This window comes from Vidua chalybeata, chromosome 12, assembly GCF_026979565.1.
Source record: "Vidua chalybeata isolate OUT-0048 chromosome 12, bVidCha1 merged haplotype, whole genome shotgun sequence".
NCBI lineage: Eukaryota > Metazoa > Chordata > Aves > Passeriformes > Viduidae > Vidua > Vidua chalybeata.
The window spans coordinates 2517831-2542435 of NC_071541.1; the positions used below are offsets into that span (position 1 = coordinate 2517831).

The 24605-nt window shown below is 44.0% G+C and overlaps 1 protein-coding gene across 1 annotated transcript in view; it reads right to left on the reverse strand.

The window, feature by feature from the left end:
• The window catches only part of LOC128794276 (contactin-6-like), a 125618-nt gene that overhangs the window by 27477 nt on the left and 73536 nt on the right, over positions 1-24605 (reverse strand). The window contains exons 6-11 of the mRNA XM_053954023.1: positions 23696-23899; positions 21502-21604; positions 13313-13497; positions 11037-11173; positions 7080-7209; positions 5965-6115 (exon numbers count right to left, since the gene is read on the reverse strand). Coding sequence (XP_053809998.1) covers positions 5965-6115; positions 7080-7209; positions 11037-11173; positions 13313-13497; positions 21502-21604; positions 23696-23899 — 910 coding nt within the window. The remainder of the gene's footprint in view (positions 1-5964; positions 6116-7079; positions 7210-11036; positions 11174-13312; positions 13498-21501; positions 21605-23695; positions 23900-24605) is intronic.

Consider the following 24605-nt stretch of genomic DNA (forward strand, 5'->3'; position numbering starts at 1 on the left):
CAAGCACACAGACTCTGATAAGATAGAAGGGTTAAGGCATCTCATCAAAGCTATGCAAAGCTCCTCGTGGTGGAGAAGCAAGGAGGATAAAAACAGAGACACGAGGATAAAAACAGAGACACGTTTAATCCAGGCTTCAAAAATCAGATTTAAAAATAAAACAATAGTAAAATTAATATCCCAGTGCTATTCACCCAGCTGCATTGCTGTAGAAAGCTGTGAATAGAACAGTAAATTCTGGAATATCATAAGAAAAATAGATTTTATATGGAACTTGGTACCTGCATGCAAATACCTGGGGAATTTTATGTGCAAGCAGTGGGTGAGGAAAGCAGGGTGGTTTGTGGCACTAAGCAGCCTGACTCCTCTTTGCCTATGCTACTCATCTGCTTTGACTTCAAGGCAGCTGAGGATTTTTTCAGACACTGTGGATGGGTTTCATTCCCTCAGCTTTGCTCATCTGAGTTTGGTGTCTCATTTGAGAGGGAGGCACCTGCCAAGAACAAGTAAATAACTCCCTTAGGCTGCATATCGACTTCAGCTAAAGAATAGTCAAGTGCCATCAATCTCCTCCTTTGTTAGCAGACTAGTGTAAATTTTAGAATTTTCTATCCATTTGGTTTGATTCCTCCCCAAGCAGATTTTTTTATTTATTTTTAAGGATAATGGATATTCTGAAGCGAAACCAACAGCATTGACATTCTGGTAATTGAAATGTTTCCCTGAAGTTTGCTGAACTGTCCTGACACATTTCTGCTCAAATTGGTTGGAGCTGAAACGCTGTTTCACAGACAATGCATTTTGTGAGCTGTGTTTGATCAGGGCATTGAGTGAGGACCTCTCTTGTTTACCAAATAATCACAGGAGAAGCTGAGCTGGGAGGGACCCACAAGGATCAGAGTGCCACTCCAAAATCCCACCCTGGGCATCCCTGGGAGGGTTTTCCAAACCCTCCTGGAGCTCTGGCAGCTCTGGGACCGTGCCCATTCCCTGGACAGTGCCCAGCACCCTCTGGGGGAAAGAACCTTCCCCAAAAATCCAACCCAAACCTGTCCTTGTCACAGAGATTGGAGCTGCTCCTCAGGAGGAGCTGCAGACTTTTTAAGTCCCTGTTTGTCTAATTCCATCCACAGACACAAAACAATCCTTTTCCCAAATAACAAAGAAAAAAACGTTTAAATGTGTTCAAATGCTGCTGGTTTTGGAGTCTGGCTGTGAGCAGTGGAGGAGCAGAAGGAAAGCACAAGCAAGGGGTGGCCCAGAGTTCTCAGAGGGTGGTGGGAGAACAGATCCTAAGGAAACCTGCTGGGTCCTGGCTGTTCCCCTGGGAGCAGGAGAGCCCCTCGAGCCTGGGCTCCAAGGGGCAGCTCCAAGAACTCAGCAATTCCCAGATAACTCCCCCACCCATCACAACATCTGCTCCCCTCTCTTCCCACAGTGTTGATGAAATCCAGCTTCCCACCTCATTGTTTTCCCATGTTTCCTCTGAGTACTGGCAATAACCTGAGTGTAAAACACCAAAACCAAGTGTGCCACAGGACACAGAATTCACCAGCTTTATTTATGGCAGAGGATCCATTCCCATCCTTCACAGAGCTGGGACTGAGCTGTGTCCTACAAGCAAAACTTGGAGCCAACAAGTATTGAGCATATTTTATGATCTCTAAACATACTTCTTGCCCGGGCCCCCAAAAACAATTTAAATTATGAATATTTGCTTATTACTGATTATTAATGCATGGAAAGTGCTGTATATGACTAATGCATTCTTCCAGCCTACCTCATTTCTCAGTTTTCCCTCAGCTCTCCTCATTGAAATTCCGAGTGAAGTGAATCCCATATGTTTCCACGCATGCACTGCAGTGCTTGGGGATCCTCAGCCCAGGCTGGGGGAATAGCACCTCTCTCTGGCAAAGCAAAACCAGCCCAATTCCCTTTCATTAAAGTGCTTCCATCAAGAGGAATTTTTATAAAATAAGTTTTCCATGAGAGTCCCAAATCTGAATTCACCGAAGGCACAAAGACAGACGTTTGTGATGAGATCGGTGTCTAGACTTGAAAACTTGTTTTATTTAATATATGAATTGTTCCTTTCTTCTCTTCTGTTTCCTCAGTTGGATACGAGGGGATAGCAGCGAGAAGAGAGATGAAGAAAACTCCTGTTGCATGCACTGAGGATGTGACACTCATGAAAATAGCTGAAATCTGTGTCAGACTCCACGGGAAGGGAGTCTGGAGCATGAAGCTTGGTTTTTGTTGTGCTTCTTTGCTACACTGAGCTAAAACCCACAGCACAGGCCAGGAAAAGTTCTTTATTCCACAAAGGCCAAACAGCTGTCTCTCGCAGAAGTGGCATGGCTCCCCAAACCCCATTTCTCCAGATTTTGACCCAAAGAAGAAGGGTAATTGCCCAAGAGAGCACCTGAAGCTGAACTGGTGGATATCACATGAGGAGGGAGCAGGGAAAACCATCCAGGAGGAGCCAGCTGTGAGATTTCCCTTGGATTCCTGCAGCTGATTACCTGGAATTCCCTCTCTCAGGTGCCAGCACCATGGACCACGGATAAATCCCATTACTCAGGGCCTGAGCCCTGCCAGTAAGGGTGGAATGGAGTTCTTGCTGAAAATTTGGAAGGGAAACATTCAACGGAGAGGGCTGGGAACAACAAACAGATCTGGTACTGGTATGTTCAGGCTTTATTTCACCATCTAACATTAAAAAAATTATTCTTTTGGCATTTTCTGCAGGATTTACATGTGTGCTTCAGGTGCAATAAAGTGTTTTACAGAAATGAGAGCAGACAAACTGCTGAAGATCTGAGCAATGGGGGTTGGAGCCACAGAAAGGATGGGAAAGACAAGTGGGGCTGGAGAAAACTCTGCCCTGAAGAGGGGACTGAGGGCTAAGGACTTTCACTGCTGAAATCTGGCAAGAAATGCAGAAAATTGCCCTTCAAAAAATTCTACTACATTTTTCAGGGAGCAGGGGCCCAAATACTGCAGCTTTGTAAACTTAAAAATTACCTCAATAACTCAGAAGAAATCTAATTTAAAATATTTAATAGGGGAACTATTAATATGGAAAATTTAATAATAAGTGCTCCTATTTAGCACACTTCTCTTTACACACTTACAAACTGAATTTAATATAAAGGAAAGTTCTCCTGTGATATCATGAGTTCAGCTGATCAGGGAGAGTGGTTACCACATATTCAGGACTATCAGGAATAAACTATTATCAGGAGTGAAAAGAAAAAGATGAAAATGAAGGAATATTCTTCCCCCTTTGGGTGGAATAGGTCTGGTTTCACTATTTCTTTAACAAAAGGTTAAATTTTTCTAAATAATTCAAAAGCAGCTGCATAATCTGACTTATTTAAGAATGAGCCCATCACAGTTCAGCTGCCAGAACTGGAAGGGATTGGTTTCTCCTTTTTTTAGCAACTATAACCCTACCAAATATTTTTTAAAAGGCCAATAAAAGAGCCCATAAAGGTTATAATTGCAGCACGATAAAAATGGGAGCAGAAATAGGCTTTGTCAGGGTTTAATCATATCTGTGGAGAAAGGCAGACCATGTTCCCTCTCTTTTTATGTGTAATTCCAGCACTTTAATTAGCCATGTACTTTACAGCCACACAAACCCTTATTTCATTTTGTTTTCATTTTGTCAGGGAGATCTCTGGACTAACACTGTACTGATGATTTATTTCCCATCCTTTTTAAACCACGGCATTAGCCAGTTTGTCATTTAATCATCAAACAGCCTCATAAATTCCACTTTGCACCAGTGGCCACAGTGGCAATAATGTGCATGCAGAGATTTTAAACTCTGTCTCCTTTGTAAATCCTGCTCCTGTTATTTGCTCCTGCCCAGCAGCAGGAGCCTTCTGGGATACTCAGAAATTACAGTGTGCTCGGGATTGTTGTTAGTAAATTAATACAGGAGCACAAGTAAATGCTGTACGGAGTGTGTAAATATTTCTTTTATCAGTAAATCAGGTGGGGAATATCAGAGTAGAGGAACCTGAAGATCCAGGCTTAGTTCAGCCTCTGGAATAGGCAATACAATCAAAATACAATCCGAAGACAAATAAAGATTTGATTAAACATTGGTTAAAAAAGTGTTTTCCATCATGAGTGGCTAAAATGAAAATAAAATGGCCACTATTAAAGTGGGGAAAAGTCATTGGAAAGTGCTCTATGGCCATGGGATGGATTGCTCACCCAAATTTCTCTGTTCCATTGGCAGCACCTATGTACAATTCTCAAATTTGCTCCTTCTTTCATAAATTCTGCTGTGATTTATCCCTCTTGTACATTCCTGCAGCGTGGCACAGGGAAACAATTCTGTGTGCTACAGTTTGGGATACTGTTTTAGAGAATTATCATCATTTTAAGTCTGATGTGACCCAAAGTAACCTCGTTGAGCAAGTGGTCCTGTGTGAAAATCTGGTGTTCCATTGCCAGAGCTTCATGAATTACTGATTATAGATTTCAGAGGCTGACAACAGAATGTGACGAGAGAGGGTTGCTGTTATATTTGTGAACTGAAAGAGATGCTGAGAAGGACTCTCAGACATTCTCAGCACTTCTGAAAACACTGCTGCCCATTTCATCCATCTGTCTCCATTTGTGTATGGAAATATCCTCAGGCCTGTATGTTACATACAATATCCCTCATTTCTGTCAGTAAGACCCTTTGATTTTAATATTCCCCCATTTAATTGCCACTGGTGTGGAATTACAAAATGATAGAAAAGCCTGAGCTGGAAGGACCCAGCGGGATCGTGGAGTCCAACTCCATGGGGATTGTCCACCCCAGCAATGCCACCCTGTGCCTGAGGGCATTGAAACACAACAGTGGAGATGCCTCCTGGCAGCTCAGCAGTGAGGAATTAGTCCTCACACACCCCCCCCCTGACCCAAACCTGTTGGCGAGGGCGTGTCACTGCTGGGCCAGCAGCTCAGTCCTGCCTGAACGGGAGCGACAGGCCAGGGGGGCCGGGGGTTATTGTACAGCCTGTACAGCTGCACAGCAATTCTGCCTCAGCCTGGGGGCACATCCCACCTCCCTGGCTGTCTCACAGAATCACAGAATCATGAGGATGGAAGAGACCTCTAAGATCATCAAGTCCAACCTGTGCCCCGACACCTCAACTAGACTGTAGCACCAAGTGCCACGTCCAGTCTTTTTTTAAACACATCCAGAGATGGTGATTCCACCACCTCCCTGGGAAGACAATTCCAGTACTTTATCATTCTTTCAGTGAATTTTTTTTTTCCTAATATCCAACCTGTACCTTCCCTGACGTAGCTTGAGGCTGTGTCCTCTTGTTCTGTCAGCGCTGCCCGGTGGAAGAGACCGACCCCACCTGTCTGCACCTCCCTTCAGGGAGTTGTGGAGAGCAATGAGCTCACCTCTAAGCCTCCTCTTCTCCAGGCTAAACAACCCCAGCTCCTTCAAATGATCCTCACAGGGTTTGTGTTCCAAGCCCCTCACCAGCCTCATTGCCTCCTCTGGATGCGCTCAAGCGTCTCAACGTCCTTCCCAAACTGAGGGGCCAGAACTGGACACAGCACTCAAGGTGTGGTCTCACCAGCACCAAGTACAGGGGGAGAATGACCTCCCTGCTCCTGCTGGCCACACAGTTCCTACTGCAGGCCAGGATGCCATTTGCCTTCTCGTGAAGCTGATTCCCTCCAGCCCCGTGGCTGGCTGTGGATGAAGTGATGCTGAGCACAAGCGTAAGGTTCGTGCCATCATCGCCCGCGTGGATTCGCTCCGGCCCGGCGCTCACCCCGCTTTGTACCCACAGAGATCCACTGAAAGACAAACAGGCCTCTGGCATTTCCACCAACGAGCTGCCAAAAACAATCCTGAGCCAGCTGTGCTTCAATCAGCTTTAAATGATGTCAAAACAGGGAAAATTCAGCGGCCCAGTTGCTGGTTGCTGCCCGTACCTTTTGTTCTGGCGCAGAACCTCCGAGCCCTTTCTCCAGGAAACAACAGCTCTGGGAGCAGCACTGGGTTTACAACTGATAGTAACTTCCCCTCCAACTTGAACAACAGACAGCTTCTTCACGGGGTTTCGGGAAAAATCGGGGGCTGCAGCTAAAGAGAGAGAAGGAAGAAGAGATTTACTAAATGAACTTGTTAAATTCTTCTCTTTGAGTTCAGAAGATTCAATGATTGTTTTGGTTTCTATATTTCTGCAAAAGTAAATCTAAATCTAACATTAAAAATGTATCTAAGTACCAGAGAATCTAATTCTGTTTCTAAAGCTGTCTACCTAGAACTGTGTGCTCTGACAAACTTTCCTGAGGAAATCTGGAGACTGGGAGAACTGGTCTGTCCATGAAGGAAGACAAGATTCCCGAGCAGGATAAACCTCACACTCCCGATCCAGCCACAAATATTCATCTGCAGAGAGTATTCTGTCACAAGCACAGTTCTACTCTGGCTTTCTTTTCATAGACCTACTCTGTTTTCTGAAAATATGTTTATTTTTCCAGCAGCTTATGTGAAAATTCACTCTTGAACAAGGGGAAAACACAAGACATTGGGTGCTCCTGAAGTCTGTGCTTTACCAGCTTCACTGATATTTGGCTGTTGAGCAAAGTTTACATTTCGAAGTCTAGAACAGAATACTTTTACAATATATGAGCAAGTTCCATTCATGTTCATCTCTGGTTATCATTAATGAGATGCCTTGTTCCAAGTTACTTGTTTATGTCCATATTTGTCATATGCTCTTTGTTTATAGTTAGAACTATTTCCCCTGCTTTCTGAAATAACTTTTAAATAGAATAACTATTAATAACTCAAACTAAGTAAGGAACAGCATTCATTAAACTGGTGTATATGTGACAATAAAAAAAGATCACACATGGATTAGATTCTTCCCCCAACAAGCCATGAAATTAAACTTAAAAAAAACACATTTCTATGTAAGTGAACAGCAAAGAAATATCAGGTTTGAGCTGCCAGGTTTCATCTCCTCTTTTCTTAAATTTAATTTTTTTTCAGCTAGTGTCCTTTTTACTGGTACCTGCACATTTTAGTGACATTTACTCACCGATCACCCTCAGCTCAGCATTGGCATAAATGGTGTCATATTCATTTTCTGCCACGCACTGATAGAGGCCTGAGTCTGACAGATTCAGCATGGGGATGAGGAGAGTCCCATTTTCTATTTGAATTCTTTCCTGATAAGAGAAAAACAAGGAAAAACATTGACAGAGCCGATGAGGGAACAAATAAAATGTTTTTTAGTATCACACTGATGCACTTGATCAGGATTCAGAGGCAGAAATGTTGTTTTCCTGGGAGCAATGAGGATGGGTGCATCAGAAATGGGATGTGCACCTCTCTGTGTGGTGGTGGTTCTATTTCCAGCCCTCTGAGCTCTTCCAGCTTTTCAGGAAATCCAGGCACGTGTTGCAGTAGTGGCTTTGGGCAGGTTTGTCCAGGTTTTCCATGTGTTTCCCTGCACTGCTGAGCTGGGAATCTGTCATTATCATTCTCCATGAAGGTGGCACAGAAGGAGCTACCTGTAGGGATGCTCCACACTGGGAGCCTGCAGCATCTTCCACCTGGATCCTGAGAGGCAGCACCTCATCCCTGGCTGGTGGAACATCAGTCCATCACCCCATCAGATAAATCTGATGGTGATAATCCCAGGTGATCAGAAAAGCTCCACAGGAGACAGAGGTGCTCCAGTAACAGGAACATTTTGAACATCATCACACCCTGAGACACAGAAAAAATGAGCCACTGGAAAAGCTCCACTGAAAACCAACACTTAAATTCCACTTGGAAAGCCCCAGGCAGCTGCTCAGAGCACAGGGAGAGCATTCTCCTCCAGGACTGGATTTCTACACACACCAACTTTCTTCAGCAATTCTGCTGAAATAGAGGAAGCTGCACAGTGGGTATATTTGGACCAGAGCGTGGAAGTTGGTGTATTAAAAGAAGTTTTACTTGCTCTGCTTTGGAAAACAGAAAAAAGCCTGTTTCATGCTGCAATCATAACTTAAAGCTAAATATCTTGTGATTTTACAATTACTACCCTCTGGAGACAATAATAGCTGTACTGCAAAGTGGAGCACTGAGGAGGAGGAGAAAAAAAAACATTCCCCCAAACAGATGAGTTTGGAAGATACCCAGGGGGAATATAAATCCCATCACCAAGTGCAAGCTGGAACAGCAGATATCACGGGGGGGATGCTGCTACTCATTTAGCCTGGCCCTCCTGCCTCTGGAGCAGGAATGGAGGAGTTTGGAGTACCCAGTTAGAGGATGCACTCCAGTGTTTGATGAACAGCCACAAACATCTCAAATGTATTTGTGAAGTGCTAAACATCTCTCACAGAATCCTAGAATGGGTTGGGTTGGAGGCATCTTAAAGCTCATCCCCTTCCATCCCCTGCCATGGCAGGGACACTTCCACTGTCCCAGGCTGCTCCCAGCCTGGCCTTGGGCACTGCCAGGGATCCAGGGGCAGCCCCAGCTGCTCTGGGCACCTGTGCCAGGGTTGCCCATCCTCACAGGGAGAAATTCCTTCCCAACATCCCATCTAAACCTACTCTCTGTTAGTTTGAAGCCATTCCTTGTGTCCTGTCACTCCAGGCCCTTGTAAATACTCTCTCTCCATCTTTCTTTCGTGTCTTGCAAGGCCACCCTGAGCTCAGCCCAAAGCTTCTCCTGTGCAGGTGAACAATGCCAGCTGTGCCAGCCTTTCCTCCCAGCAGAGCTGCTCCATCCCTCTGATCCCCCTGGAGCCTCCTCTGGGCTCTCTGCAGCAGCTCCAGCTCCTCCCTGTGCTGGGCCAGGGCTGGGGCAGCTCTGCAGGTGGGCTCTCACCTGGGAGGGGCAGAATCCCCCCAGCCCTTCTGGGACCAGCCCAGGGCATGGGGGGTTCTGGGGTCGGCACACACATCCAGGGCATGTTTTCCAACACCCCCAGCTTTTCCTTGGAGGTCTGCCAACCCTGCACTGACCCAGCCCAAGCCTGCTTAGCTTGGAAATGTGATGAGAGCACAGCCTGGGGCTGCAAGGCTGGTGTGTGGCAAACTAATTAACAACATTACATTACTTAAACTCTGATCATTTTTTCCGAGCCTCTCGCTTCAGATATCTTTTGCATACTTAGCTTTACCTCCAGGCTGTTTGCTGCCCTCTCAATGCATTCTATTTTCACAAACATCCTTTGAATACAAAACCCCTCTCTGCAGCAAGGCTCGTATTCCATCCTTATCCCCAATTCCCCACTGTTCTCTGCCGGCCCTTTTGAGCTGTGCAGACAAAGGGAAGAATAAAGCACACCGTGCAGACGAGCAGGGAGAACGCTGGGGTGACCAGCCAGGTGGTCAGGCAGAGAGGTTTGACAAAGAGGACACAATCAGAATCAGCCCCAGGGTGAAAAGCATCTGGATGTTATTCTTCCTGAGAGAATTCCGACACGCAGGGTGCTGCGACAAACTGAATATTTTATTACATCTCCCTTGTACTTTCCCCTCCAAAGTGTCCATTCTGTCCATTGAGCAATAACATCCAGCACTTTGTTGCCTGAAGAATTGCATTTACAGCACTCTGTAAGTACTGTGAAAATGCTGGTTGAAAATGTGTCCGTGAGCGTTTCATTCCTCTTTATTGAAACGGTGCAATTGAAGAGTGACAGACTCTAAATATTGCTGCCTTCAAAGAGGGAGAAACAAGATAATCTTGCTCAGAAAAAGGTGACAATGACTACAATGAGCAGGTTCAGTAAAATTGCAGTCCAGGTAAATTCTGGCTATTTTCCCCAGATGGAGGTTGGGTCTGTTTAGGACTGATCCAGCAGAAAATTATATGGAAGATTGGACCCCACTCCAACTACTTAAAATAAGTACAACCAAATCAAATAACTGCTGGTTCTGCAGCCCAGCAGGTGCTAATTTAGCCCATATGTTTTGGAAATTCTCCTGTATGTGCTCTTGCTAGGCAGGAATTAATCACAGAATTATTTTTTTTTTTTCCATCCAAGTGAAAATGCCTCGCAGATGAGCCATCGTGTGCCCCAAAGATGTTGGATGGATGAGCCATTAAAAAAAAAAAAAAACAAAATAAAAAAGGGAAACTTGGCCTCAGCAGAATGCAAAGAGCTTCTTATCACAGAAGTCCTTCTCCATGAGGGTGCCACCAGCTGAAGGCTGGAGATGGATGTGCCAGAGCTTGGCCTCCCCAGGGATTGTGCCTGGAAGCTGGGCTCTCCAAGACCTGGCTGATGAAGGATCTGATCATAGTTCTCAAGTGTTTGAGCTCCAAACTTCCCCTCTCCTCCTGCTCTCCTACTTCCCTCTCCACTTGGTCCTTTCAAGTGACATTTGGCACTTACCCATTTTGATTCTTCCTTTTACCTTTACGTGGCTTTCTTTGGATTATCCTTCTACAAAGCACAGAAAACATTACCCCCAAAATTAGCTGATTTTCAGAGCTGACTGATTAATTAAGGTAAAGGATTAACTCAGCAGGAGAGCAGCACTCTGCATGAGACCAAAGCTCCCACCCAGCTCCTGATTTGGAGCAGAAACAGAAAAGTGCAATTCAGTGCTGAGCATTTTGCAATTCCAGCTCTGGAATCCTCTTCCAGTCCTTTGGCATCCTACCAGTTCCCCAAACTGCAGATTATGTCTACAAATGTATTTCGTGTTTCTTTCAGCAATTATAATTCATATTTTGAAACTTTTCTATACCTACAGCCATCTCTTGTAGCAATTAGATAATTCACATGAAGAAATTGGTGCTTATTTCTCTCTAAACTGCAATTTCATACATTTCCAATAAGGATGAAGTCCAAGAATTGAGGTTCTGTGTTGCAAAGAGTTCATGCTATTACATTTATTTTGATTAATCTTATTAATCCTTACCTATTTTTTTGAAACTTAATTAATATACTCTAAAATTAATATAATGACTAAATAATGAAAAAAAAAAAACACCAAATAGATCAACAAAAAGATGAGGAAGAAATCAAAGGAGACAGAATTCTTACCTCTGACATGAGGGGCTGGCCATTTTTTAACCAGCTGTAGGAAGGGCTTGGTTTTCCTCTTGCCTTACATTCCCAAAATAAACTGTCATAGAGAGACAGAAAGGCATTTTGGATTTTTTTATCCCATTCAGGGGGTGCTGAAAAGAATATGCAAAGCATTTTAAGCAGGAGAAAAGTGATTTTGCTTAAGGCATGCTGCTATTAATTAATGAACTGAGCAGGGCTAATTAATATCTGTTCAACACATTTTTATTATACTGCAAGTGAATTCTGCACAATTCCCTGGCATTGAACTTTGGGGCAGGCTGGGGAAAATGTTAGAAATCAAGTGGCTAATGGGTAAAGAGTTTGGTTGAGATTTTATCTATTTTTAAGGCCAAAATGGTGATTTATCTATTTTTAAGTGCAGAAATGGTGATTTTAGATGCCCGAAATTCAGGAAAGCACCAAGACATCTAATTTCTGCAAAGTCTTCCTCTAAGGAAATTCACTGAGGTGTAAAAGCAGAATTTGCAGGAATCACCCAGGAGCTCTGTGAACAACTGAGCCTCAAGGGCTGAGCTGAGCAGGAATTCCCCTGGGCAGGCTGACATTTAGAGCTGCTGGCAGGTTAGAGGTGAGACCTGGGGAGAATAAATAACCCCTCATTCCATGGCAGGGACACCTTCCACTGTCCCAGGCTGCTCCAAGCCCTGCCAGCCTGGCCTTGGACATTTCAGGGATCCAGGGGCAGCCCCAGCTGCTCTGGGAATTCCATCCCAGACCCTTCACAGGGAATGATTTCCCCCAAGATCCCATCCATCCCTGCCCTCTGGCAGTGGGAAGCCATTCCCTGTGTCCTGTCCTTCCATCCTTTATCCAAAGTCCCTCTCCAGCTCTCCTGGAGCCCCTTTAGGTGCTCAAAGGTCCTACAAGGACAGAGTTCACCCTGCTTAAAAGCATTCTAATTACATTTCATTTTTACTGCTCTCAGGAGGGATCACACAAAAAACAGCGTCCAGGAAAGAATCCCTATTTTTTGGAGACAGTCTTCCTCCAGAGGAAAACCCCCAGAGAACAGAGAAGGAGCAAGAGGAAATCAATTACAGAGATAATTCACCAGCACACTCCTAATATGACAAAAAAACCTCACGCCAAGGCTTCATGAGTGCTGTTTGTACATTGCTCTATGAACAGCGATTAATTAATGTACAAAGCACAGTTAATAAGCACATTGTTTTAGATTGAATTAGCTGATCATAATTTTATAATTGCCTGTGCTGTTATCAATCACGGCCAGGTAATCTACTGAACTTAATTTTAATGGAACTGCTTGATTGACGTGGTGAAAAAAATTAGTGAGCAACGAGAGCAAAAAATCTACCCCCTGAAAGCAAGGCAATAATGAAATATTTAAACCAGCAGCAGACTGTTCTATTCCTGGCATATATCTTGATATTAGCCATGGCTGCAGGAGCCTGGTAGCTTATCAGCAAAGCCTGCATCTCTTCATTAGAAGAGATTTACTTAAAAAAAAAAAAGGAAAATACTTGCCAGAGTCTTTCAACAGATGTTAACTGGAGGCTCAGTCTCGCTTGCTGTGATTTTTTTTCTCCTTGCTGTTATGTTTCATTTTCTTTTTTTGCTTTCTCCTTTGAAAGATTTATGAGGTAAAGAAAAGATCTCTCCTCTTATTCCTGTCCAAATATGTTGCTTTCCCTGGGTGTTAAGAGTTCCCCTAAAGAGACTTCATTCACCCTGGCTGTGAGGGACCATCCCATGGACTGGGGCTGCAGGGAACCAATGCCCACGGGAAGGGACAGGGGCAGGGAGAAGATTCCCAGATTATCCTCCACTTTTAGCCAAGCTGGAAGGAGAGGAAGGAATGGGATGAGCTCCCCCTGCTTTGTCCTCATGTGTTTATGGGACAGCAGAGGAGGTGAAATCACCTTCAGTGCCACAGAGCAAATCCCAAATCCTTCCCTGCCCTGTGTCTCTGCTGGACACTGATCCCTGCCTGCCTTTAATGTCCACACCCGTGCACAGGGATTCCTCCCTGCTTTTATGAACATTCCCAACTTCCCACACTTCCAACCTGAGCTTTGATGTAAAATACCTCTATTTGCTGAGGCTGTAGCTCAGTGAAGGTCACTGAGAGCCCCCAATCAGTTTTTAATCAGCTTAACCTGACATGCACTTTCTACCTCCAGGAAGGGGCTGAGAGACTTCATCTGCACAACACAGCAGAACACCATCCTGCTCTTCATTGAAAACCAAAATTCACTTAATCTGCTTACCATAGACAAGTAATTGACCTCTTGCAATGTTTATTCCTCGGGTGTTTCCTGCGATGCACTCGTAGGAACCTTCATCTTCCTGCTCAACGTTGGGGATTTCAAGAACTCCCCCGGCCCTGTTGTGCTGGATTTTCTTTGCCAAGGAGCTTCCATCAGACCTCTTCCAGCTGATACTTGGGACAGGACTAAAGAGTTGTATTTATTGGAGAAAAAGGGACAGCATTGGTTACAGCAGAGGAAAAAGAATGTAAAAACCTTTCCTGAGAGTAGCAATATTTTTTAAAAAGAAAGAATTCCTAAGCATGACATACAGAGATTCATGTAAGACTGAGTTTTTATAGCATGTCCAATTTATTTAGGAGCACAGGTCCAAAGTGGGATGAAATCCTCAGCCAATTCTATGATTTTTTCTTGGGCCAATTTGTGTTTTCCCCTTAGTAACTCTTTCTTGGGGCTCAAACCTGTTTTTAAACCCTGTGACACTGAAGCAGTGACTTTGCAAGTCCAAATAAACACCACAGAAGTTCTGAATTATTGACTGGTTCTCCCAGCAAACAAATTCCCTGTAGGTATTTTCATACCCCAAAATAGGAAATATTGGCTGAGATTTCAAAAGATCTAAAAATACCAATAAATCTAAATATAAGAAATGGGAGCCAAGGTAGAAGAAAGCAGACAGAGAATTGAGTGAGGAGAGGAAAGAACAGAACACTGAGGCTGGAAAGAGATAGAGACAAAAAAGGAATATTTCTTTTTTCATGTTTTTGAAGCTTTCTATCATTTTCATTTATATTTGGATCAATGTATCCCATACAACACAAAACAGTGAAGTGTGAAGGCAGCTATAAATACATCTTGGATTTCTGGTAATATCACAAACCATAGCAGCCTCACTTTCATGATCTATTATGTCACCAAAACACTTTGAAATATTAATAGATTTCACAGTTGTTTGCTGTTTCTGCAAACTGAAGTTGCTTTTTCTAACAAATTCAATTTTGAGCTTTTTACAGGGGCTTTGGCTAAATGCTGACTTCTTTTCCACTGGAAGTAACATCCACAGCAACTGAAAACACAATTTTCATGGAAGTTACAAGTCCTTGTTTCCACTCTCCAAGGTCCCTGCCCGCAGTGCTGACTTACAAAGGATTTATTCCTTTTTAGCAGAGACTGTAACTGCTCACACTTTAAATTATTTAAGTTCCAGTCCTTGTTTATTGAACAAAGAAATCAAGTCACAAATACAGAATGGATTAATTTCTTAATAATTCAGGAAGTTTGGGCCTGATTTCTGCATTTTGAGTCTGCGTGTCTGTGATGTTCACAACTTCCCTCTCAGCAAGAAGAACCAGGAGTTGGGAGAAATGTGAATTCTCTGAACAATTTCCTACAAACAGGAGTGACTGGGACATGCCAGATATTATTAACCAGTCCAAGGGCTGCAAAGCAAAACTGAGATTTTATTCTACTTTTCCCCATTTTGGTTCAAAAAATTCTAAAAAATTCCAGATCTTTCTGGACAACAGCCACAGTCACCACCACCTTTGTTAACTGTCCTTTCCATCAAGACCAAAAGCTATTTCAGATGATGTTGTTTAATACCATTCCTTCCTAGGGAATTTATAAGGGTTTGTTTTTCCTGAGGGAGCTGTTAAAAGGTGCTGTCTCCTCCAGAGACCTTGGCACAGAATCACAGGGTCATTCAGGCTGGAAAAAAACCTCCAAGACCATAAAGTCCAACCTTCCACCTGCTCACTAAACCATCTCAGGAGGTGCCACACCTACTCGTGGTGTGAAGCCTTCCAGGGCTGGTGACTCCAGAACTTCAGTGTTTCACTGCTTTTTCAATGAACAAGTTTCTCTTAAAATCCAACCCAAAGCACTCCTGGTGCAGCTGGGGGATGTTGTGATGTCAGAAGAGCCCATCCCCACCTGGCTCCAGCTCCCTTCAGGTGTTTTCAGAGAGCAATGAGATTTCCCTCGAGCCTTCTTTCCTCCACACTAATGCTGCACGCCAGCATTCCTGCAGGATTTCTCTACAGCCAGTTAGTTTCAGTTATTTATTCAGTTATTTATTCAGTTATTTATTCAGTTATTTATTCAGTTATTTATTCAGTGATTATAAAGCAAGGTACTTTTGGCTGTTTAAAAGGAGCACAGCTCTAGTGCAGACCGAGCCTGGCTCACGACTGCCGTGCTCCAGGCAGGAAAAACAGCCAGGGGAGCTTCCCAGCCTGGCTGGGACTGATCCACAGCAAGGAGAGCACGGCTGGCTCTTCAAATCCTCCTGCATATTCAACACTGGGGGAGCAGCAACTGTGCAGCAGCAGCAGCCTGCAGAATGCCAGGAGCATTTAACCACTTGCTTTAAAGGCGTCTCTTCTGGATTTAATTTTATTTCTTTTTTATAACAAAGGGATTAAAGGGAACCAACAGCCATATGGGAGGAAAAAAAAAAAAAAGCAATAATTAGATGCATTCTGCCACCTGAAAGAGCTTCATCTCCAGATTTCCCATTCTCTCAGCCATTTGTTTGCTCTCAGCTCTGGTTGTTCATGAACGAGGGAATTCTGTGCTGACACCAAGGCCAGAGGCAGTGCTAGGTGGGAAAAGGCTCCTTCTGTCAGCTTGGCCAAGGTTTGAGCAGAAGGCATTCCCCTGATCTCCTTCTCCACACCACAGACCTTTAATCACATCCTTGGGGATGGCTCAAGGCAAGCTCGGCTCATTTTTGGCCAAACGTGAGGGTGTTTGACACTCACTCCTGGTGCCAGCTGAGCAGGAGGACAGAGAAACCTCATCAGCTTTGCTGTGTTTAAAGACAACAAATAGTTAACTGCACTTTGTTCTCCTGCCAGGGAGCCTGGATTTTATCAGGAGAAGGAATTCCTGTGTCAGGACAGCAGCTCCACCTGAGCTACAGGTAAAGGAGAAGAATCTGGCAGGATCCATAACTCAGCCAATTCCACGGGATGGACCTTCCTAGAGAATATCTGTATTTCTCCATTGATGCCTCATTGCTACAGAATTCCCAGCATCTTCAATCACCGTATTTTGCACAAAATAGGGGGTTTTTTTTGGCTGGTTTCACTTTTTTTCTGCTGCTAGTTTCCATCTTTATAACCAAATCTCCTAATAGCAACTCTTACTCAGGCCATGTGAGACCTTTCAAGGTTAAAAAAAAAAAATAATAAAACCAGTTTGATTAAATTGGGTTTTGGGACAAACAATCTATTTAGAAATTGATGTTTTAAGGAGTGAAACCTTCCTTTAGAAGTAGGCAATTGTGTATAAAACCTAATTTAGCCTTGTGAATTTTTGTGGGATTGTTTTGCATGTTCATATTCCTTGGAAGGTCAGCGCCTGTCATTGCTGCAGCTTTGGGGTGGCCCTGACTCTCATGGGCTTTTCTGTCATTCAGTCCCTTCCAATAACCAGATTAAAAATATTAACTGCTTGGGCCTAAAAAGTTTTGGAGTACACAAAGAAACAATGAGTGCACTTCCCAAATTTATTACACTTCATACACAAAATCTGGCTTCCTCCTGAGTAAATAAGAAAACAGTGCATAAATATGAGAGTGTCTTAGTACATAAATCTGCAGTTTATTTGAAACCTTCAGAGCATCCAGGAGCACTAATTTAATTTATATTCCACCATACAGGCAGCAGAATCACAAAACCATAAGTTACTAACTGGGAAAGAAAAGGAGATGGAAAATATTTTGTGGTTGGTGACAAGTTCTTGTCACAGCGAACGCGAAATTAATTTGTCTGCAGAATTAGAACCCACACCACGAGGGAGGTTTCACCTTTTTTCAGCAGAGATGATGCATTGGGACCATGCCTCATCTTTTGTCCTGTGCATCTGGGGGCCCTTCAGAGGGAAATTCAATCTGCATTTGGGATAATGAAGCCCGTGGTTCGTTAGATAAATGAGCCCGAGCTGAGCTTTGAAAGCTGCATCACTGCTGACACCAGGGAGAATTAGGATCTGAGGAGCACCATAATTAAAGCATTTAATTTCGGATCCTCCTGATGGATTACCTGAAAACAGCAGTTTTCTGCAAGGTGTTGAGGCACAACCTGAGCCGTGTGAGGGGATCTGCTCATCCCTGAAAGGACAAATTCAAGCCTTGCTTTGGTCAGGGATGGAAAAGGGGGGCTGGAGACTTCCCTTGTGGTGCCCAAAGTCATCCCCATATCTGGGATTTCAGAATCCCATAACTGACCCTTTTAAAGCTCCTACATCAACAACTTGAGAATACACCAGAGGTGATGCCTGGGATTTTTATGTAAATTTAGTAAAAACGGTTATTTGGAACCCCCTTGGAGATGTGTGATTATCTCCTTATTCCAAGAGCTGCTAGGAAAAAAAAACCCTTCTGTGAATACATTTAAAGGAATAGGTGGGAGCTTCCCATGAAAAATGAATATTCTGGGGTGAAAGAAATCTTGTTTTATATTATACACATATGCTTTTTACAACCTCAGCTGGCAACAGCCCATCTGCAGGGACTGTGAACTGATTATTTCCCTTTCTTTGAGAAGGGAATGAAGAAAAATATAAACCACAGACAGAGTTCAATAAATATGTGCACCAGACATGGAAACTACTTTGCTTATTTTCATTCCAGGGACTATTCTTATTTGTGCAACAAGAAAAAAAAAAAAAAAAAAAATATTTTGAGAGAAATCCACAGAAAGCAGCACAGTGTAACTCAACTGAACATAATTCTTTCCATGGTGCTCAATCCCCTGAAAGACAGGGAACAATAATTTGGATATATGGCATGATTAATAGAGCTTGATCCAAACCAGGACTTTTAATCCTGGCATAATATTAAACACTGTCATCGTAATGAATATTGGTGCAGAACACAAAGTCTCATCTCTTCTATTAAACTGCCACAGGCTGCAGGATTTGAAATAGTGGAGCCACTATTTCATATTTCAGTTTTCCCTCTTTCAAAGGATTAAGTATAAGGTGCAGTTTTTTGCCTGTTTATATTCATCAGAGAGCTGCACTTTATCTTATAATCCCATCAGAGCGAGCACTAATTTGCTTCTCAAAATCTTCTGTTTGTGGTGTCTGCTCTATAAAATAAGATTCAAAGTCAAGGGCTGGCCTGAGATCCTTTGTCCGTTTGGGATCCATCCCTCCAAACCCTCTTTCCAGGGAGAAATGCTTATTTAACCCCTTGTCTTCCTCAAAACAAGAAGAATTTCTGGGGCTGGTAGATGATTTGTAGAAGTCCTTAGTGATATTTTAATGTGAAGTGCAAAAAGAGCTTTGCAACAGGTCTATGTGGCATGCACCTACCCCAGGGTGCCTCACAGGAGCACATTTGGGTGACTTTGAGCTCCCACACGTTAAAAAAAGGCATCTTTAAGACGTTTTAAACCAAGTTTTAAACTCATCCACGAGCCTGGCCTCTCCTAGCTGCGTTTGAACTGTGGAAGTGCCTTTTGAGCGAGGCCCAATTGGTGTGATTTGCTGTTCCACACAGAAAAGGACGCTATTTCTCTAAATACCACAAAACTACTTTCATTTAAGCCTTTTGCAGCCCAAAACCCCAGCAGGTTGCCTATGATCTGCCTTCAGCATGAAAGATTTCTGCTATTCACAGTGCCCAGGCAGCAGCAGCCGCAGCATTGTCGGAGCCAGCGGCCTAACAGTGTGAATATAGAAAATTATGGATAATGGGAAAGCAGTTCTGAAACCTGAGCGAGATAATAACCACCGGTGCTCGTGGCAGATCAGAGGTGCAGCTCAACAAATGCTGGGCTGAATTGATTTTAACATAAACAGACAATAGCAGGGGCCAGGGTTTTAGTGGAGTTTGGGAATCTGAAGGTGCTGCTGCATTTAGATGGTTCTGCCTGCAATTGCAAACAGTTGGAGGCAGGAAACTTCCAGCTTTTCACAATGCCACTAATCACCTGCATACCTCTAGAAATCTGGCCTTATCTAATAAGTTAAGAGTGTTTCACCTGCAATCTGTTTGGCTTGCTTTATTCACATCTAAGTGCCAGCTCTGGAATAAAGCTTTTCCACTGATGGACATGTTGGTGAAAAGGTGATTTAAGGCTCTGTTTAGAGAGAAAAAAAAACCCCACAGACTGAAACCTGTGAGAGACATTGAACTTCTAAAGAAAAAATTTAAGAGGAGAAATTGTGAGAAATTCCCCAGTATCACCACCCAAGAGCCTCTGCTCCCAGGCAGCACCTCCAACACGGGGTGCACCAGAGAGTGTGTGCAAAGTGGATTTTGGACGTGGATCCCTGGTATTTAAGCAGGATAACTCCAGGGAAGTCTGGCTGCACTGCTTTCAGCTGCACATGAAGAAGAAAATCTACATTAAAGCTGCATTAACCCTCTCAGGCATTCCTAAGCACTGCATAGAAGGGTCTCCCTGAGGGATCTCATTATCCATATGTCCTTTCAGTCCCCTTTTTTCTCCTTAAGATGTTCTTAAAATGGCAAAATCTGTTCATCACATTAACATGACCCATCTTTGCCCCTTCACTAAGATGTCAGTGCCTTGTACATCTCATTTCCTGTTTTTTTTTTCTCTATCATTGTTCAATGCTTTCCATGCAACAGATGGAAATAAGAAATGACAACTTGAAATGTAAAGCCTGCACGGACTAACACACAATTAAGGAGGTATTTAAAGAGAAGTAGCTTGACAGTATTTGGGAAAGAAAATCAGTTTTACCAAGAGTGCTAAAGTCTGGTACTGCTTTTGGGCCAAAAAAAAATGCATATGCCTTTAATAAAAATTAGCTGTATTATTAGTTTGTATAGAAATCTCATCTGAAAGGCAAGGCCATTTCAATCTTATTAACTTTTTATTTGCTTTATTTTTCTACTTGCCAGCCCAGGTTCCAGAGGAACATTTGATTAATTTGTGCTGTCTGCAAGTCAGGCTTTTAACCTCTGGGAAAGCTCTAAACACTTTAAAAGCTTACAGCCTTAAAATGGATTGTCAAAGTGAACTTAAACTAAATAGAGGTCAACAATCTCAGGGTTATTTGGGCTTTTCCAAAGATGCTCAGTGGAAAGACTGGGGTTTGTGGGCTGGTTACAGTGATTCAGTCCCCCAGCTGCTCCCTGAATGCAGAGCAGCTGCCTGAGCCACCACTGCAGCTGGGAACAGGCACAGCAGTGCAAGAAAACACAGGAAAGTGCAAGAAAACACAGGAAAATGCAGGAAAATGGATTTTTGGAAGGAAGGGCTGCTGCTGGGTCTTCCCAGGGCTCCTCAGCATCGCTTTGGAGACAGGAGGGTCAGGAGATGCATCCCACATACTCTTCAAACATAACCTGAATCCCCACGTTTGCTTTTTAGCAATGAGAGAGCCCAGAGGAGGCTCCAGGGGGATCAGAGGGATGGAGCAGCTCTGCTGGGAGGAAAGGCTGGCACAGCTGGCATTGTTCACCTGCACAGGAGAAGCTTTGGGCTGAGCTCAGTGTGGCCTTGCAGGGCCTGAAGGAGCTACAGGAAACCTGGGGAGAGACAAATGACAAGGGATGGAGGGACAGGACACAGGGAATGGCTTCAAATCGAAGAAGGGTAGGTTTATATGGGATATTAGGAAGGAATTGTTCCCTGGCAGGGTGGGCAGCCCTGGCACAGGTGCCCAGAGCAGCTGTGGCTGCCCCTGGATCCCTGGCAGTGCCCAAGGCCAGGCTGGGCAGGGTTTGGAGCAGCCTGGGACAGTGGAAGATGTCCCTGCTGAGGGCAGGGGGTTGAAACTTGATGAACTGGATGAGCTTTAAGGTCCCTTCCAACCCAAACCAGTCTGTGATTCTGTAATGTCACACAAGCACAAAAACCGTTCCGATTTCGATATCTACCAGGGGTGAGGGTGCAGTTACACCGAGCGCTGTCACCTGGAGTCAGGTCTCATCTCAGAATCAAAACTACTCTCAGGAGAGAAAATCTTTGCTCCTGTTTTCCCTCCTTTTCCCACATTTCCTCCCCCTGCTTCGAGCTGCACCCGCGTGAGCCTCAGTTACAGCCCAGTGCTCTCTCTCATTTCCTTGGGAACACACGGCACAGAAACAATCAAAGCAAGGTTAAAAAAACCCATACGATTCACAAATCCCCTTCTGACCAGAATAATTCTAACGTGAAGGGAGCGGTGTTAAATCCCACATTTAATAAAAACAAAGCTCTTACTTTCCCAGGGCAAAGCATTCCAGTCTGACAGAGGAGCCCTTGGCTGCGTAGGTTGTCTCTGGAAAGCGCACCTCAATCTTTGGCTCATACTCCCCCATCACACCTGTGGAACATCAAAACAGCTCACTCCAGCTGAGCCCCAGACCTTGTGCAACAGAACTTCAGGGTGAAAGGAAGGGTGGCATGAATCACTTCAGAGCCTCGTGGCGAGTGGCACACGGCGGAGCAGGCTGAACCTCCTGGGTGGAGCTCAACCCTCTGCTGCAAACTCTGTGAAATCTCTCCATTCCCTGCATTTGGGAGTTGAAGAGCGTGACTTTATACAAGTTTTGCATTACAAGTCTGCTGTGCATCAAGGTTTTTGAGATAATTTTGGGTTCACACCCCTCATCAAGCAACAATTTTGCCACTAGTCACTCTCAGGGCACTGCGTTGATCCTATGTGCAAGAAAATCAGGAAATCCCATGTGCAAACTGCTTGCAAAACTCTTAAAATTTCTTTAAAACATCCAAATGTGAGTTGCAGACTTGAGGAAGGCCGATGTAATTAGATGGAATTATCATATTTGAAAATCTGGCTGAACATCTGATGAATCACAAATAATCCAGTATTAACTCAGGGCATTTAATTTTGCAGCAGGTTTGGGATGGATTTAGGAAACTAAACTTTTAACTGAACTTCTTCAATATCTTTTCTGTGTCTCACAGTGAAACTCATTCCAGCCATAGGGATGAACATAAATCAGGTATTTTCCTGCAGTGTCTTTGCCCAGATCCCACACAGAAAATGAACCAATTCTTGTTTTATATTTAACAGGCATCTGGATAATATTGCACATGCAACTTCCACTGTTGCCTCAGAGGCTGCCAGCACTGGAGTCAATCCAGAGGCCAGCAGAGAGAATGGGAGAAGAGAAAGGGACTGATAGAAGGAGTCTGAGAAAAGGAATAGCGTGATGAAAAGAAAAAAAGGAATCAGAAAAGATCTTAAGCATCTGCAATCAGAGTTTGTGCCAAATTATTAACTTTGGAGCTGAGGAAGTGCAGCTTTGCTTTGTGTGATCTGCTGATGTTACTGAACAGCACAGGCTCGCAGTGAAAGCATTACTCCATGCTTTATTTATTTATTATTCCATAATGCACAGCTGAGCTTTGATTATCCTCCAAATCCAACTCTGCACAGACTTTTGTCACTGATTGTCACCACTGCTTTGCAAACAGCACGAGTATATTGGAATTTAGGTGGGCAAACTCCCAAAACAAACTTTGTGTACAGATTTGCAGGTCTGTATTTCTCCCCATGAACATTTAATTACAAATGTTGCCAGGAAGGGGTTTGTACGTGTGCAGGGGAGTTTCTCACCTCAGCAACTTGATTTGAAGCAGCTCTCTGGATTTAATATTTGAGCTATACTTAGATGACAAATTTGGAAAGATTTATTGGATTTAAACCTCAACATGGGCACGAGGTGGGAAATATTAACATGCCACGTGACATTCTCTTGTTGTTCAGGGCCATTGTGAACTTTCCTTGCGTGTTCATCTCCTCATCCCCATCCCTGACAGCTCCAACGTCACTGGTGCCTCAGGATTTCAGCGTTTCTATTTCCCATCTATTTGTAACCCTGCAGTTCTTCAGTGTGTAACTCCAAACTCCACACTCAGTGTGAGCTGCTGCTTCCCCAGTTGGGGCAGACACAACAATTCCTCTCCAGGCCTGGCAATCAAGGACACCTCACTGCCTCAGGCCAGAGAGATGGGAACAAAAGTGACTTGGGGGAGCAAACTTGGGGTCAGTGACTTCATTAGCTGAAGCTGTAATTGGGAGATTCACCCCCGATATGCAAATGGACCAAACTTATAAAAATATAAAAACCTGTGACCTATCATCCATTTTTGGGTGTAGCCCCTGGGGGGTTTCATCTGGTACATTACATTTTTCTTCTGGTTTCAGTCAGGTACATTTAGACCTAAATATACCTAAGGCCCTTCAATAAATATAACCACTTTTTATTCCCTTAATTCTGTCTGACCTCTGGTTTTAGGTAAGCCCCAAAAGGCATCGTCACCGTGGGGCCGTGCCCTGCTGCACAACCTTCACTGGGGGAGTTTTCCCAACATGGGGGTGAATTCCCCACATCTGGAGCAGGAGCAGTTGGGGTTTAGAGGCAGCCAAGCCCCGCTGAGCACTCACCATCGCCGCGCAGGGCGAGGGCCGTGGGGGTTCCCCACGCCCGGCGCTGCGCCTCGGCGCTGCTCACGGCACACGTGTAATTCCCAACATCCCACGGCTCCACCTTGGCCAGGTACAGGTTCCCTGTTGCCTGGGACACGAAGCGCCGGCTGTCTTCCTGAAGATCCAAGGTGTTATTGTTGAAGATCCACGTGTAGGACAAGCCTGGAAAACACCAGACACACGTCACGCGTCCCTCGCAGCGGAACCGAGAACGAGGGAAAACCACTGGGGAGGCACAAATTAGCACAGGCCAGGTGCTGCCATTGGACACAAAATGAGTACATAGAAGCTTGGGAAGTTTAAAAGAGAAAAAGAGCCAGTTTTATTCAAACATCTGGTATTTATAGGATTCCAAAGGTGACCGTGGATTGGAGGATGGAATTACCACCTCTCCAACCACACTGCTCCAAAGATCAATCAATCATTTCTCTCCACCCACAGAGAAATATGTAAACTATTCCATTTATACATTAAATTGTCTGGGAACTCTGACTCTCAAATATGTAAACATTATCAGAAGGCTGAAGAAGTTTTATGAGAACTTCAAAACTTTCAAAAGAACTATAAAAGAAAACGTAACACTTTTAAAAATCAGGGCAACATCCAGGTAAGCGTTGCTCGAGTTTTCAGCTCATTTCAAGCCACTTCAGGAGGTCACAGCAGTTTCTGCCTCCTGCTACTTCTCATTTTCCTGCCTAGCCTGCTCCCAAGCAGGAATGGTGGTGCTGCAATGGCGTGGGAAAGCTGCTTTAGTAAATAATTCCTGTTTATGGCACTTTCCCTCTGAAAATCCTGAGGGCAAATTGCTGCCCAGTGCTACAGCTCCTTTCTTCACTCCCAATATGGAAAATTAAACTGGTTAAAAGGA